Genomic DNA, 15,321 nt, shown 5'->3' with positions numbered 1-15,321 from the left:
TAACACTGAACTGCTCCAGCTACCTGCTCTTACCTGGCTGATGCCCTCCTTGCCATGAGCAGTGGCGTCCCTTGCCACCCCACCTTCTAAATACACACCTTATCGTCAATACACACCTTATCACAGTTCTCTTCCTGGTAACTCTAGCCGTCCACACTTCTGGACTTTGAGGACTCCTCTGCCAGTGGCTGAGTTTCCTCTTGGTATCATCGGACTCTCACTTTGTCCACCCTCTGTCACTTATGTGTGTTAAAAGGAGCAAGGCCACTTTGTCCACCCTCTGACACTTACGTGTGCCACATTAAACTGAAATTGGGTATTTAGGTACTTCCACTTTTATTAGGCTATGAACTATGAGAGTAGGGACCTTGTCTTATTTATGTTTCTTTCCCCCATGTTTAGACACTTAGTAGAGTGAACAGACTGTGCACCATTGGAGTATTGCGGTGGTTTAGAGATGCTGGGTTTCAGAACTGAATTTTCTGGAAAAAAAAAATAGTATGGACCGTTTGGATATATCAACTTCTTAGTCTTTACTTGGCAAAAGGAACAAACTACCAGCTCTCATTACCATCTTTTCCTTAATATTTTCAAAATGTGTGAAGGCAGTTATTTCACAAAAAGGGACAGGCTTTCCCAGGAATGAGTAGGCGGTCTTATTTTGTGGGTGGGTGTGCAAGGTGCAGTATATTTTTGCAGAGAGGCATGCATATGCAGGGGCTCTGTGGCAGGATGGGTCTGTCTTGGGGTTGGAGGGTGCAGTGACAGGTGGGTAGAGTCTTATAAGCTGGAAAAGGGGTTGTTTGGTTCTATTTTAAGTTTTCTTTTCTTTTGAGACAGAGTCTCACTCTGTCGCCCAGGCTGGAGTGTGGTGGCACAATCCCAGCTCACTATAACTTCCACCTCCCAGGTTCAAGCGATTCTCCTGCCTCAGCCTCCCGAGTAGCTGGGATCACAGGCATGTGCCACTGCACCTGGCTAATTTTTGTATTTTTAGTAGTGACGGGGTTTCGCCATGTTGGCCACGCTGGTCACGAACTCCTGATGTCAGGTGATCCACCCGCCTCAGCCTCCCGAAGTGCTGGGATTACAGGCATGAGCCACTGCACCTGGCCTTATTTTAAGCTTTATGGAAACAATTTTCAACATGGCAGTTGTATGCATTATGTTTTAAAAGGATTCTTGGAGCACTGTGTGTAAAGGCACTGGAAAGGGGCAAGTGTGGGAGAATCATTGGGAAGCTTCTGCAAACATGCAGGCAACAGGCAGCCCACACTGCGGTGCGGCGATGGAGAGCAATTGAGTCAACAGTTGTTTAGGAAGAAGAGGCAAACAGGACTGGGGTTGAGCATGGCAGATGAAGAGAAGGAAGAGTCTAGAATGATCCCACAGGTGAAGGGGCTACGTTCTGAGAAGGGAAAGATGGGAGAAGGAGCATGTTGAGCAGATGGAATTGAGAGTTTACTGTTGTTTTTGTTTTTTGTTTTTTGTTTTTTGGTGGGGACAGAGTCTCACTATGTCATCCAGGCTGGAGTGCAATGGTGCGATCTGAGCCCACTGCAACCTCTGCCTCCCGGATTCCGGTGATTCTCCCGCCTCAGCCTCCTGAATAGCTGGGATTACAGCCACCATGCCTGGCTAATTTTTCTATTTTTAGTAGAGATGGAGTTTCACCATGTTGGCCAGGCTCGTCTCGAACTCCTGACCTCGTAATCCACCCACCTCGGCCTCCCAAAGTGCTGGGATTACAGGCATGAGCCACTACACCTGGCCTAGTTTTATTTTTTTAAACAGCTTTATTGCACTATAATTTGCAGCTCGTAAAATTCATTCAAGTATATAATTCAGTGTTGTTGTTTTTGAGACAGGATCTTGCCATGTTACCCAGGCTGGTCACAAGCTCCGGGGCAGAAGCAGTCCTCCCACCTCAACCTCTGGAGTAGCTGGGATTACAGGCATGAGCCACTGTGCCCAGATACTTTCAGTGATTTTTCGTACATTTACAGAGTTGTGCAAGCATCACCATCATCCCATTTTAGCACATTTGCCTTACCTGAGAAAGATCGCCATGCCCAATGGCCATTACTCCGTTTTCACCGCACCCCAGGCAGCCACTAACCTACTTGCCTTCTCTCTAGATTGCCTGTGGAGGGCATTTCATATCAATGGAATCATACAGTGTCTGGTCTTGTGTGTCTAGCGTCTTCCACTAAGTGTGTGTTTTCATGGTTCATGTTGCGGCGTGTATCAGTATTTGGTTCCTTTCCATTGCCTCAGTGTTCCTTTGTGGATAGACCATATTTTGTGGATGGATACTTGTCTTAGTTAATTTAGGCTGCTCCAACAAAATGGTGTAAACTAGGTATTTCTGTTATAAGTGACAGTAGTGTATTCTTATAGTTCTGGAGGCTGAGAAGTTCAAGATCAAGGTGCTGGCAGATTCAGTGTCTGGTGGGGCCTGCTTGCTGTATCCTCACAGTGGAATGAACAGCCAGGCTCCCTTGGGTCTCTTTAATTTAATTTATTTATTTGAGACAGGGTCTCATCCTGTTGCCTAGACTGGAGTGCAGTGGCATGATCGTGGCTCACTGCAGCCTCAACCTCCCAAGCTCAAGTGATCCTCCCAACTCAGACTCCTGAGTACCTGGGACTATAGGCATGTGCCACTACACCCTGCTAATTTTTGTATTGTTTGTAGCGATGGGGTTTCACCATGTTGCTCAGGTTAGTCTCAAACTCCTGGACTCAAGTGATCCACCTGCTTTGGCCTCCCAGGATTTCAGAGGTGAGCCACTGTGTTCAGCTCGTGTCCCTTTTAAAAGGGCACTAATCCCATGACATAATCACCTCCCAAAGTCTTCACTTTCTTTTTTTTTTTTTGAGATGGAGTCTTGTTCTGTCACCCAGGCTGGGGTACGGTGGTGCAGTCTCAGCTCACTGCAACCTCCACCTCCTGGGTTCAAGCAATGCTCATGTCTCAACCTCCCAAGTAGCTGGGACTACAGGTGTGTGCCACCATGCCCAGCTATTTTTTATTTTTATTTTTTGGTAGAGATGGGGTTTCACCATGTTGGCCAGGCTGGTCTCAAACATCTGACCTCAAGTAATCTGCCCGCCTTGGCCTCCCAAAGTGCTGAGATTACAGGTGTGAGTCACCATGCCCAGCCGCCAGGGAATGTATTTAGCAGTTGGTAGAGGAGGAGGAAAGAAGTTCAGAGAGGTAGGTGGGAAACAAGCTCTGGGGCTGGAGGGGCCGGAGGAGTGTGTGGGCCAAGCGGAGGCTGCTAGGCTGCTTAAAGAAGTGGTCTGCCGCAGCATGCTACTGAGAGGTAAAGTGAGGAAACAGAAAGGACCTCTGCCATCGGTGACGTGAAAGTAGTGGTGGTTGCCAGGCGCAGTGGCTCATGCCTGTAATCCCGGCACTGTGGGAGGCTGAAGTGGGTGGATCACGAGCTCAGGAGTTCAAGACCAGCCTGACCAACACAGTGAAACCCCGTCTCTACTAAAAATACAAAAATTAGCTGGGTATGGTGGCACGTGCCTGTAGCCCCAGCTATTTGGGAGGCTGAGGCAGGAGAATTGCTTGAACCCAGGGAAGCAGAGGTTGCAGTGAACCAAGATTGCGCCACTGCACTCCAGCCTGGGCAACAAGAGTGAGACTCTTGTCTCAAAAAAAAAAAAAAAAAAAAAAGAAAGAAAGAAAGTAGTGGTGGCCTGGTGAAGATTGGATTGGGTCTGGAGTGATCGGAAATTGAAGTATGAGATTTCATGAAATTTTTATAACTGTACTGGCCCGTAAATGAAAGACTCAAGCTTAAAGAACGTGTTGTACCTTCAGTTCAGTTTCTTCCGTTTACCATATTTGCCTTTTTATTTGATTGACTACATCCAACTTGTTTAGCAATCTACCCAGCTAACCACGTTCACTCATGTTTAACTATATAGCATTGCTCTGTATTTGTCTTTCCTTTCAGACTGAGCAGTACTGGTGAAATACCATTTGTCCTCATATATCAATTAGGATTGTGGTTGGCTGTAACAGAAAACCTGATTGAACAGCGACTTAAACAAATTAGCTGTTATGTGCAGAAAACATACACCAGACATTACAGCATCCGGGGTTGGCGTGTGATGCCTTCATCATGCCATCTGGGGCCGCAGGGGCTCTGTCGTTCCACTCAGCCATCGTTAGTATGTGGCTTTCGTGCATGTTTCATGACAGGTGCAAGATGTAGCTTCACTCCAACATCATGCCTTTGTTCTAGGCAGAAAGAAGAACAATGGAGGACAAAAGGCTTATGCCAGGAAGTCTGCCTCCTTTCCAAAAGCCTTTTTGACCCACAGCTTCTACTGACATCTCATTGTCAAGAGCTATCACATGGCCACCTAGATGCAAGGGAGTCTGGGAATTACAGTGTTACCGTGAACAAAACCAGTGCTCCCTTAGTACAGAAAAGGAGAACAAGGCATGTTGGGTAGATGCCTGCCACGCTTTAAATAAAACAGCCAGGCATGGTAATGCATCCCAATAGTCCCAGCTACTTGGGAGGCTGAGGTGGAAGGAAGGATCACTTGAGCTTAGGAAGTCGAGGATGCAGTGACCCGTGATCGTGCCACTGCACTGCAGCCTGGGTGGCAGAGTAAGACCCTGCCTCCAAAAAAACATAAAAAATTTAAAAATGCCATATGATGGGAGGGGCCGTACTCATTCAAAATTACCAGCTGGCAGCAACATATAGTCTAGCAGCTTTGGAGCTTTGATCCTGGAATTAATTTTGTAAATTACTTGGAGCCCTAGCACTTTTATGCTGTCTGCTCCTGTTTCCTGTTCTCTCCCAGAATCCACGAGGGCGGGAACTATTTATCTTTCATCTCCCACAGTGCCTGGCCCAGAAGCCTTGCTAAATATTTGAACAGGATTGCCCAGTGAGTTTGTGCACAGTTGTGTTTGTGGACGCGTGTCTTCTGTAGCTCTGGGTTGGGAATGATTTGTATCCCTGAATGGCTCTCTCATTTGGTTATTTTTTGATTTGCTTTTAGATACTTTTCTGCTGTGAGAATGTAAGATGGATCCAGAAGAGCAGGAGCTCTTAAATGATTACAGATACAGAAGCTACTCTTCAGTGATTGAAAAGGCTTTGAGAAATTTTGAGTCCTCGAGTGAATGGGCGGATCTCATATCTTCACTTGGCAAACTCAACAAGGTATGTAGGGTGTATCCTATTTGGATTGCATGGAGGTGGGGACGTAATTGTCTTTTTATTACTACAAGAAATTACATGATTATATTATTTGTATTTTATAATCTTTATATTATTACATATTATACAGTATAATCTTTATATTATTTCAAGGAAATACCATTATATATACAATGATGATTACAACAATTAGAAAATATAGAAAAGAAAAAACCACTCGTAATTCTGTCCTCCAGTGTTACCCACTGTTAACCTATCAATGTATTACCTCCTTCCAGCTTTTTCTGAGCATAAAAATATATATAGTGTTCATACGGTTGAAGTCTTCTTCTTAACAATGCTAATGTCTAGACAAGATAAAATTTAAAATTGTCAAATTAGGTATTCAGAGACTGTTCTTTGTAGACTCCTTAGGATTTTTATTTATTTTTCTTCTTTGATCTACTTTTTTGATCATTTTACTGCTGTCTGGTAACTCCTAGAAGAATAAAAGTTGAAAGAAATATTGAAATCTGCCCAAAACTTGTGTGTGTGTGCGTGTGTGTGCATACATGTGTGCGTGTGTGTGTGTGTGTATGAGGTCAGATCTAGGAAAACCAAAACTGGTCAAACGTGGGCTTCACCTTGTACTCTATATCAGGGGTCCCCAACCCCCAGGCCACTGACCGGTACCAGTCCGTGGCCTGTTAGGAGCCGGGACGCATAGCAGGAGGTGAGCGGTGCGAGCGAGCGGTGCAAGCGAGCATTACTGCTTGGGCTCCGCCTCCTGTCAGATTAGTGGTGGCACTGGGTTCTCACTGGAGCATGAACCCTATCGTGAACTGCACATGCGAGGGATCTAGGTTGCATGCTCTTTATGAGAATCTTTTTTTTTTTTTTGAGACAGTCTCACTCTGTTGCCCAGGTTGGAGTGCAAAGGCGCAACCTCGGCTGACTGCAACCTCCACCTCCCAGGTTCAAGCGATTCTCCTGCCTCAGCCACCCGAGTAGTTGGGATTACAGGCATGCGCCACCATGCCTGGCTAATTTTTGTATTTTTAGTAGAGACTGGGTTTCGCCATGTTGGCCATGCTGGTCTCGAACTCCTGACCTCAAGTGATCCACCCGCCTCAGCCTCCCAAAGTGCTGGGGTCACAGGCATGAGCCACCATGCCTGGCCACTCTTTATGAGAATCTAACTAATGCCTGATGATCTGAGGTGGTGCAACAGCAGATCTACAGTTTCATCCTAAAACCAACCATCTGCCCTCCCACTCCTCCGCCACCGCATCTGTGGAGAAATTGTCTTCCACGTGGCCAGGCGCGGTGGTTCACGCCTGTAATCCCAGCACTTTGGGAGGCCGAAGCGAGCGGATCACGAAATCAGGAGATTGAGACCATCCTGGCTAACGCGGTGAAACCCTGTCTCTATTAAAAATACAAAAAAATTAGCCAGGCGTGGTGGCGGGCACCTGTAGTCCCAGCTTCTCAGGAGGCTGAGGTAGGAGAATGGCGTGAACCCGGGAGGCGGAGCTTGCAGTGAGCCGAGATTGCACCACTGCACTCCATCCTGGGCGACAGAGCAAGACTCCGTCTCAAAAAAAAAAAAAAAAAAATTGTCTTCCACGAAACTGGTCCCTGGTGCCAAAAAGGTTGGGAACCATACCTCTATATAAGTGACATATAGATGGGAGCATTATATTTTCCCATCCTTTCTTTCCCAGAAAGAAAGTGACACAGGGACTTTCAAGCACTCAGATGACCAGTACAACATGTAGGTAGGTGATATCTGGGCTTAGAGAAGCTGTACCTGGCTCTGTTACTGTTCGGACAGGACCTGAGTTTGGAGCCCAAGTGCTAGGTGGGAGTTAGGAGATGTCTAACTCTACTCTGCAGATCTCAGCTCCCCAGGTCAAACACACCAGGGGAATTGGGGTGAGTGAAGAATTTCAGCAGCCTGACCCTCCAGCCCTGACAGATGGCTATCAGGCACGCTGCAGATAGGCAGTTCTTACAGCTCGTGGCCAGTAAGCTGCTGGTCTTTTGCAAGGCATATTTACGACATGTAAATGTCACGGCTCCGTGCTGGCTGGGGTGGATAAATGTTCCTAAGGTCTTTAAAACAGGAAATAGGAGCTTGCAAATTCTTTGGTTGTACAGCTCTATCTCAGAAATTCTCTAGGTGAATGCAGATTGCATTCGCAGACTTGCATGAAGGTAGATTGCATTTTGAGGGGAAAGGGAGAAGCAGTAGAACCGCCTTGAGTCCCACATTCTTCTGGATGTTTCACTGTTTCAGTACTCAGCCCTCCTGGAGTGTAAGAACAGCCTACTTTTTTTTTTTTTTTTTTTGAGACAGTCTTGCTCTGTCACCCAGGCTGGAGTGCAGTGGCGCGATCTCAGCTCACGACAACCTCAGCCTCCCAGGTTCAAGCGATTCTCCTGCCACAGCCTCCCAAGTAGCTGAGATTACAGGTGCCCGCCACCAGGCCCGGCTAATTTTTTTGTATTTGTAGTAGAGATGGGGGTTTCACCATGTTGGCCAGGCTGGTCTCGAACTCCTGACCTCAAGTGATCCGCCCACCTCAGCCTCCCAAAGTGCAGGGATTACAGGCATGAGCCACTGCGCCCAGCCGAACAGCATATTTATTGTTGGGGACGGCACAGTCTTCATTATTTCTGTTTTTTCTTTTTCTTTATTGAGATAAAATTCACATAACACAAAATTCACCGTTTACCCATTTTAAAGTGCACAGTTAAGTGCCCTTTAGTACATTTACCATGTTGTGCAACCATTACTACTCTCTAGTTCACACGTTTTCATCACTTGAAAAGGAAACCCACACCCATTCAGCAGTTCCTCGCCATTCCTCCCTCCCCCCAGCCCTGGTAGCCACGAATCTACTTTCCCTGTCTACGGACTCTTCATGGAAATGGAATCATACCATATGTGGCTTTTTGTGACTGGTTTATTTCATTTAGCATAATGTTCTTAAGGTTCATCCATGTTATAGTATGTGTTAGAATTTCCTTCCTTTTTATAGCTGAATAATACTCTATTATATGGGTAAGTCACATTTTCTTTTCTTTTCTTTTTTTTTTTTTTTTTTTTTTTTTTGAGATGGAGTCTCACTGTGTCATCCAGGCCAAAGTGCAGGGTCACAGTCTCGGCTGACTGCAACCTCCACCTTCTAGGTTCAAGCGATTCTCCTGCCTCAGCCTCCCGAGTAGCTGGGACTATAGGTGCACACTACCACACCCAGCTAATTTTTGTATTTTTAGTAGAGACAGGGTTTCACCATGTTGGCCAGGCTGGTCTTGGACTCCTGACCTCCAGTGATCTGCCTGCCTTGGCCTCCCAAAGTGCTAGGATTACAGACGTGAGCCACCGCGCCAAGCCACATTTTTCTTTATCCCTTGATCAGTTGATGGACATTTAGATTTTTACCTTTTGGCTATTGTGAATAGTGTTGCTATGAGCATTCGTGTACAAGCTTTTGTTTGAACCTCAGTTTTCAGTTCTTTGGGGTGCATTCTTAGGAGTGGCATTGCTGAGACATACAGAAACGCTATGTTTAACTTATTGAGGAGCCACTAAATTTTTTTCCCAGCAGTTGCACCATTTTACATATCCACTAAAAGCAATGCGTGAATGTTCCAATTTCCTAACATCCTCACCAATACTTATTTTCAGTTTGTTTTTTTTTTAACACTTGCTCTGTTACCCAGGCTGGAGTACAGTTGTGCAATCTTGGCTCCTGCAACCTCCACCTCCTATCCCTCAGCCTCCTGAGTAGCTGGGGTTACAGGCATTAGCCACCATGCCTGGCTAATTTTTTATTTTTATTTTTTAATACAGATGGGGTTTCACCATGTTGGCCAGGCTGGTCTCGAACTCCTGACCTCAGGTGATCTGCCCGCCTCGGCCTCCCAAAGTGCTGGGATTACACGTATGAGCCACTGTGCCCAGCCTATTTTCAGTTTTTTTTAAATGATAACCATCCTAGTGGTGTGAAGTGGTCTCTCCTTGTGGTTTTTTTTTAAATTAATAATTAAAAAAAAAACTTTTATTGAGACTCCACCAGGTGCAAAACTTTCCTGGAGTTAAGCTCCTTCCTTCTTTGCAATTCGGTCTTTCTTGAGTGGTCCCATGAATGCTTTCTTCTCCTCCATGGTCTGGAAGCGGCCATGGCCAAACTTGGAGGTCGTGTCAGTGAACTTAAGGTCAGTCTTCTCCAGAGCCCACCGTCTGGTCTGCACCGGCAAAGATGTGCAGAGGATGAGCACTCGCTTCTTGGTTCCCACCACACAGCCTTTTCAGCCCGACAGAGTCATTGGTCACTTCACCATAGTGTACAAAGCCACCCAGAAGGTTGATGCTCTTGTCAGACAGGACATAGTCAGTGGGGGCATTGTTCTTGATCAGTTTGCTGTCCTCGGTAAGGTAGCCCTGGCCAATTTTACAGATCTTCTTGCTGATCTCAGTGCAGTGATGGTCACCTTTCTGCCCAGCGCATGCCATGGAGAAGGCCACATGGGCAGGATGCCATGCCCCAATCCAGGCCACCTTGCACAGGCCTCGGTGGGTCTTGTGGGGCAGCTTCTTGGTGTGCCAACAACTGGTGACCCCTTTGTAGCCTTTGCCCTTGGTCACCCCAATGACATCGATCATCTCGTCCAGCCCAAACGCTTGGTTCACAGGTACCTGCTGCTCTAGCCCCTCCTGGGCCCAGTCCAGCTTCTCAGCCACGGTGCCTCTGTTCACTTGGATCTCCATCAGCTGGGCCTTCTGGCGCAGAGGAAGCAGGCACGTCTGGGTGTGGGCAGCAACGCGGGTGACTTGGCAGTGCTTCCTCATGCTGCTGAAGTCTTCTCTGGCTGCTTCTTGCCATCCTCATCCTGCCATTTCTTGCAGTACTTGGTAAAGGCCTTCTTCCTAGATTTATGCTGGTTGTTAGAGAAATGCCTTTTGCACTCATCATTGATGTGCTCAGCAAAGATGGTCTTGAAGGTCCGGAGGCCTCAAGGGGTTTCCACATAGCCCGCAATGCCCACAACCCCCATAGGTGGTGTCTCCACAGTAGTCACGGCCTCTACCACCTCCTTCTCTTTCACCTTGGATCCTGGCCTGTTGCCTTCCCGTGTGATATGGGTCATGCCAGCCTTGTATCCCAGGAAGGCTGTGACGTTGACCGGCTTGGAAGGGTCATCCTTAGGGAAGCTCTTCACCTTCCCACGATGCCTATTTCTCCACTCCCATGGCAGGAAGCAGAGGGACCCATGTCTGGGAGTGGAGAACTTTCTGTGAGACATCACGCCATCAAATTCCACCGGTAGAGCTCTCCCTGTGGTTTTGATTTGCATTTCCCTAATGACTGATAATTTTGAGCATCTTTTCATATGCTTGTTGGGCATTTGTGTATCTTTTTGGAAGAAATTTCTATTCTAGGCCTGGCACGGTGGCTCATGCCTGTAATCCCAGCACTTTGGGAGGCCGAGGCCGGCAGGCCACGAGGTCAAAAGATCGAGACCACCCTGGCCAACATGGTGAAACCCTGTCTCTACTAAAAATACAGAAATTAGCTGGGCACGGTGGCACACGCTTGCAGTCCCAGCTACCCGGGAGGCTGAGGCAAGAGAATTGCTTGAACCCAGGAGGCAGAGGTTGCAGTGAGCTGAGATCATGCCACTGCACTCCAGCCTGCGTGACAGAGTGAGACTCTGTCTAAAAAAAAAAAAAAATATATATATATATATATATATTTTAGATATATATAAAAATGATGAGACATGGTAGTGCTTGCTTGTGCTCCCAGCTACTCAGGAGGCTGAAGTAGGAGGATGGCTTGAGCCCAGGAGATCAAGGCTGCAGTGAGCCATGATCGTGCCACTACACTGCAGCCTGAGTGACAGAGCAAGACCCTGTTTCAAAAAAAAAGACATAACTTTTGTTAGGGTTGTTACCTGAGGAATCCCACCACTGTCTGCTCTTGGATCTCATTTCTTGTTCCCTGCTGCTGTGATTAACTGTTGAGTTCAAGCAGCCACCTTGAAGAATTTGCAATATATGGTTGGGACAAAGGTGATGCTGTCAGTCCCCACCTCTGCCTTGCCTGAGGCGGCTGACATTCATGGAGAGCTCACTGCATGCTAAGGAGTTGATGTGCATTATTGTATAATACTTAAAATGTATCTTGAGATCCATCTCAGATTCAACCACTTGTGCAAGGCCACTGCCAGCCAGTGGCAGAGAGAGGGCTCAGACCCCGACCAGCCTGGTTCCAAAGCCCATGCTTATGAGCAGAGCCTCCAGCCTTCTTCATGTCAATATCTGTATAGCTCATGTAAGGGGAAAGGGCTGTGCTTCTTTGCTGCCAGGGACCCTGTCTCCATCACCCAAATGCAGTAGGTGCAATTATTAGGCCTGTTTTACCGGTGAAGGTTAACCCACTTGCCCAGTGTCTTATGGCAACTGAGTGGTTATTATGGAGTGAATTTTGGCCTCCCTAAAAGAAACCCTGGAGTCTTAACCCTTAGTACCTCAGTATGTAACTTGATTTGGAAACAGCGTCTTTACAGAGCTAATCGAGCTACAGGAGGTCATTAGGGGGTGGCCCTAATCCAGTGTGACTGGTGTCCTGATGAAAAAGGGGAAATGTAGACGCAGACATGCATGAGGGAAGGCACCACGTGAGGATGAAGGCAGAGACCAGAAAGATGCGCCTACAAGCCAAAGAGTGCCAAAGAGTGACAGCAAACTCCTAGCAGCGGGGGGAGAGGCACGGGACAGATTGTCTATGCAGCCTTCAGAAGGAATCCGCTCTCTTGACACCTTGATTTCAGACTTAACATGAGAGAATACATTTCTGTTGTTGAAGCCACCTGGTGTGTGGCACTTTATTATAGCAGCCCTAGAATGCTATGACAGTGGTAGGACAAGATCTGTTAACACCTCAGTGCTGGGGATAAGGCATTGAACACTAAGCCCCTGCTCTCATGGAAAGAAACAACGCTTTCTTGGCGAGAGACAGACGACAGATGACTGTGTGATGTCAGATGCTGAATGCTAAGAAGAAAAATAAATTGGGGAAGTGGGGTATGGAGGAAGGAGGAGGGAGTGCTATTTTAGACAGAGGGGGAACTGACAGCGTGACCTTAAAGCAGAGGTCAGGGTGAAGTGAGCAAGCTGGCGGGAAGGGCAATCTGGGGCATGGGCCTGTGTCCAAGGCATGGGAAGGGGACAAGAGTAGCCAGAGGACAGAGTGACCAGAGATACAGCAGGGTCAGGCCACTGATAGGATTTTGCTCTGGCGGGGAGGGGAAGCCACTGAGCTTCCTCCCAGGGAGGCTGTGAGCAAGGGAACCTCTGCCTCACCCATTGCAAGAATCCCCCAGGGCCGTCAGCAAGCTCAAGAGCCAGTGTGGATGCCCGCACCATTAGGCCTGAGATCAGTTCCTGCCATTACTGGATGTGGAGGGTTTGGATGGTGCTGGAGGGAGCACATCTTGATCAGCATCAGGAATACTTGGTTCTGTGAAACTTGCAACTTCTGTATTCAAGAGTCCCTGATAGGAGTTGATATGAATAAAGAATTTTCTTCACTGGGTGCAGTGGTGCATGCCTGTAATCCTAGCACTTTGGGAGGCTGAAGGCAGAAGGATCACTTGAGCCCAGGAGTTTCAGACCAGCCTGGGCAACATGGCGAAACCTTGTCTCTACAAAAATACAAAAATTATCTGGGCATGGTGGTGCACACCTGTAGTCCAGCTACTCAGAAGGCTGAGGTGGGAGGATCCCTGGAGCCTCAGCCTGGAGCTCTTGCACCACTGCACTCCATCCTGGGTGACAGAGTGAAGCCCTGGCTCAAAAAAAAAAAAGGAATTTTTTTAAGGCTTTGGTGATCGTCACATTTCTTGGACTTATGCACAGAAATTCAGTGAGTAAGAGTTGAGAGTTGGGTGGGGCACAGTGGCTCATACCTGTAATCCCAGCACTTTGGGAAGCCGAGGCAGGTGGATCACCTGAGGTCAGGAGTTTGAGACCAGCCTGGTCAACATGGTGAAACCCTGTCTCTATTAAAAATTAAAAAAATTAGCTAGGCATGGTGGCGAATGCCTGTAGTCCCAGCTACTTGGGAGGCTGAGGCAGGAGAATCGCTTGAACCTGGGAGGCAGAGGTTGCAGTGAGCTGAGATTGCACCACTGCGCCCCAGCCTTGGGGACAGAGCGAGACTCTGTCTCAAAAAAAGAGTTGAGAGTTGAATTAGGAAAATTCTTTATAATACAGATTTAAACAATGATATAGGACACAAAAGCTTAGGGTCAACATTCTTTTTTTTTAAGGTAGGTAACTAAATGTTATAATGCATAAACCTTAGATTTAGAGGAGAAGACTCATCCAGACAACCCTTTTTTCAACCAAAAAAACTGGTTTCCAGAAGGTCTTGGTATGTCCAGCTGTAGAGAGATTCTAATGGTATCATTTTCAAACTTGCTCAATGTTTCAGCATCATTTTTAGAATTTTTCTGTGTTAGAGAATAGTTTATCTTTTTTTTTTTTTTTTTTTTTTTGAGATGGAGTCTTGCTGTGTCACCCAGGCTGGAGTGCAGTGGCCCCATCTCGGCCCACTGCAAGCTTCGCCCCCTGGGTTCACACCATTCTCCTGCCTCAGCCTCCCAAGTAGCTGGTACTACAGGCGCCCGCCACCACGCCCGGCTAATTTTTTTTTGTATTTTTAGTAGAGACAGGGTTTCACCGTGTTAGCCAGGATAGTCTTGATCTCCTGACCTCGTGATCCACCTGCCTCAGCCTCCTGAAGTGCTGGGATTACAGGCGTGAGCCACCTTGCCCAGCCCAAGAAAAACATTTTAATCAAGTGCCTTTTGAGCCCTGAACCCAAGTGCTCTACCAAGCGTGATTTACAGCTTTGATTTTGGAAATGAAGACTAATAGAAATAAATTAACTCTAGATTTAAAAATTTTATCATTAAATCTCTTTAAAAAAAAAAAACTCATAATGGTCCTAAATGAACCACTTTTTTTTTCACTGCTTTTATCTGATGACACACTACGGTTTCACAGAGCAGCCATGAACAGGAAGGGCAGCATGAGGTCTGTGGTGTCACACAGTTCAGCTTCCGGAGTCTTCATCAGTTGGCTACAAGCACCTCCTGTTTCAAGCAGAGCCTCCTGATGGTGTGTTTCAGAATTAGTGCTGCAGTGTGGTGGGAAGAACACGGGCTGGAGCTTGGAGACCTAGTGAACTACTCCAGCCCTTTACAGATTGGCTGCAAGACCTCTTTACCTAAAAACTTGGTGAGAGGCCAGGCGTGGTGGCTCACACGTGTAATCCCAGCACTTTGGGAGGCCGAGGTGGGTGGATTACTTGAGGTCAGGAGTTTGAGACCAGCCTTGCTGACATGGCGAAACCCCGTCTCTACTAAAAATATAAAAATTAGCCTGGCGTGATGGCAGGCACCTGTAATCCCAGCTACTTGGGAGGCTGAGGCAGGAGAATTTCTTGAACCTGGGTGGCGGACGTTGCAGTGAGCCGAGATTGCACCACTGCACTCCAGCACTCCAGCCTGGGTAACCAAAAACCAAAATAATAAATAAATTAATAAAAACTTGGGTGAGTCCAACAGAATCCTTCTTTTTTAGAGGGTAGAGTGCAATGGCATGATCTCAGTTTACTGCAACCTCTGCCTCCTGGGCTCAGGCCATCCTCCTGCCTCAACCTCCCAAGTAGCTGAGACTACAGGCATGTGTGCGCTACCATGCCTGGCTAATTTTTGTATTTTCTTTTTGTAGAGACAGGGTTTCACTATGTTGCCCAGGCAGGTCTCAAATTCTGAGCTCAAGTGATCCTCGCAAAGTGCTGGAATTATAGGCGTGAGCTACCGTGCCTGGCTGGGATCCTGATTTTTTACCCCTGCCTGAATCAACTCCTCTTCTCTGTTGACTGGTATTAGTTCACATAAATCCTCTTCAGCCTGGAGTCTGTGTTAGTCTGCTAGGGCTGCCATAACAAAATACCACTGGCAGAGTGGATTAAACAACAGATTGTTTTTTTTCACAGTTCTGGAAGCCAGAAGTCCAAGATCAACATGTCGGCAGGGTTGGTTCCTCTGAGGCCTCTCT

At 47.1% G+C, this 15,321-nt stretch overlaps 1 protein-coding gene and 1 pseudogene across 1 annotated transcript in view; one reads left to right on the top strand and one right to left on the bottom strand.

The window, feature by feature from the left end:
- DOP1B (DOP1 leucine zipper like protein B) overlaps positions 1–15,321 on the top strand; it is a 130,362-nt gene that overhangs the window by 2,834 nt on the left and 112,207 nt on the right. The window contains exon 2 of the mRNA XM_058427852.1: positions 5,041–5,204. Within this exon, the coding sequence (XP_058283835.1) occupies positions 5,067–5,204 (138 nt within the window). The 5' untranslated portion in view covers positions 5,041–5,066. The remainder of the gene's footprint in view (positions 1–5,040; positions 5,205–15,321) is intronic.
- On the bottom strand, positions 8,484–10,493 carry LOC116481838 (large ribosomal subunit protein uL3-like; annotated as a pseudogene).

The sequence above is a fragment of the Hylobates moloch genome, unplaced genomic scaffold (genome assembly GCF_009828535.3).
Source record: "Hylobates moloch isolate HMO894 unplaced genomic scaffold, HMol_V3 SCAFFOLD_14, whole genome shotgun sequence".
NCBI classification, from domain to species: Eukaryota; Metazoa; Chordata; class Mammalia; order Primates; family Hylobatidae; genus Hylobates; species Hylobates moloch.
The sequence above is the reverse complement of the archived record's forward strand: the minus strand, read 5'-3'. Positions and strand labels throughout refer to the sequence as shown.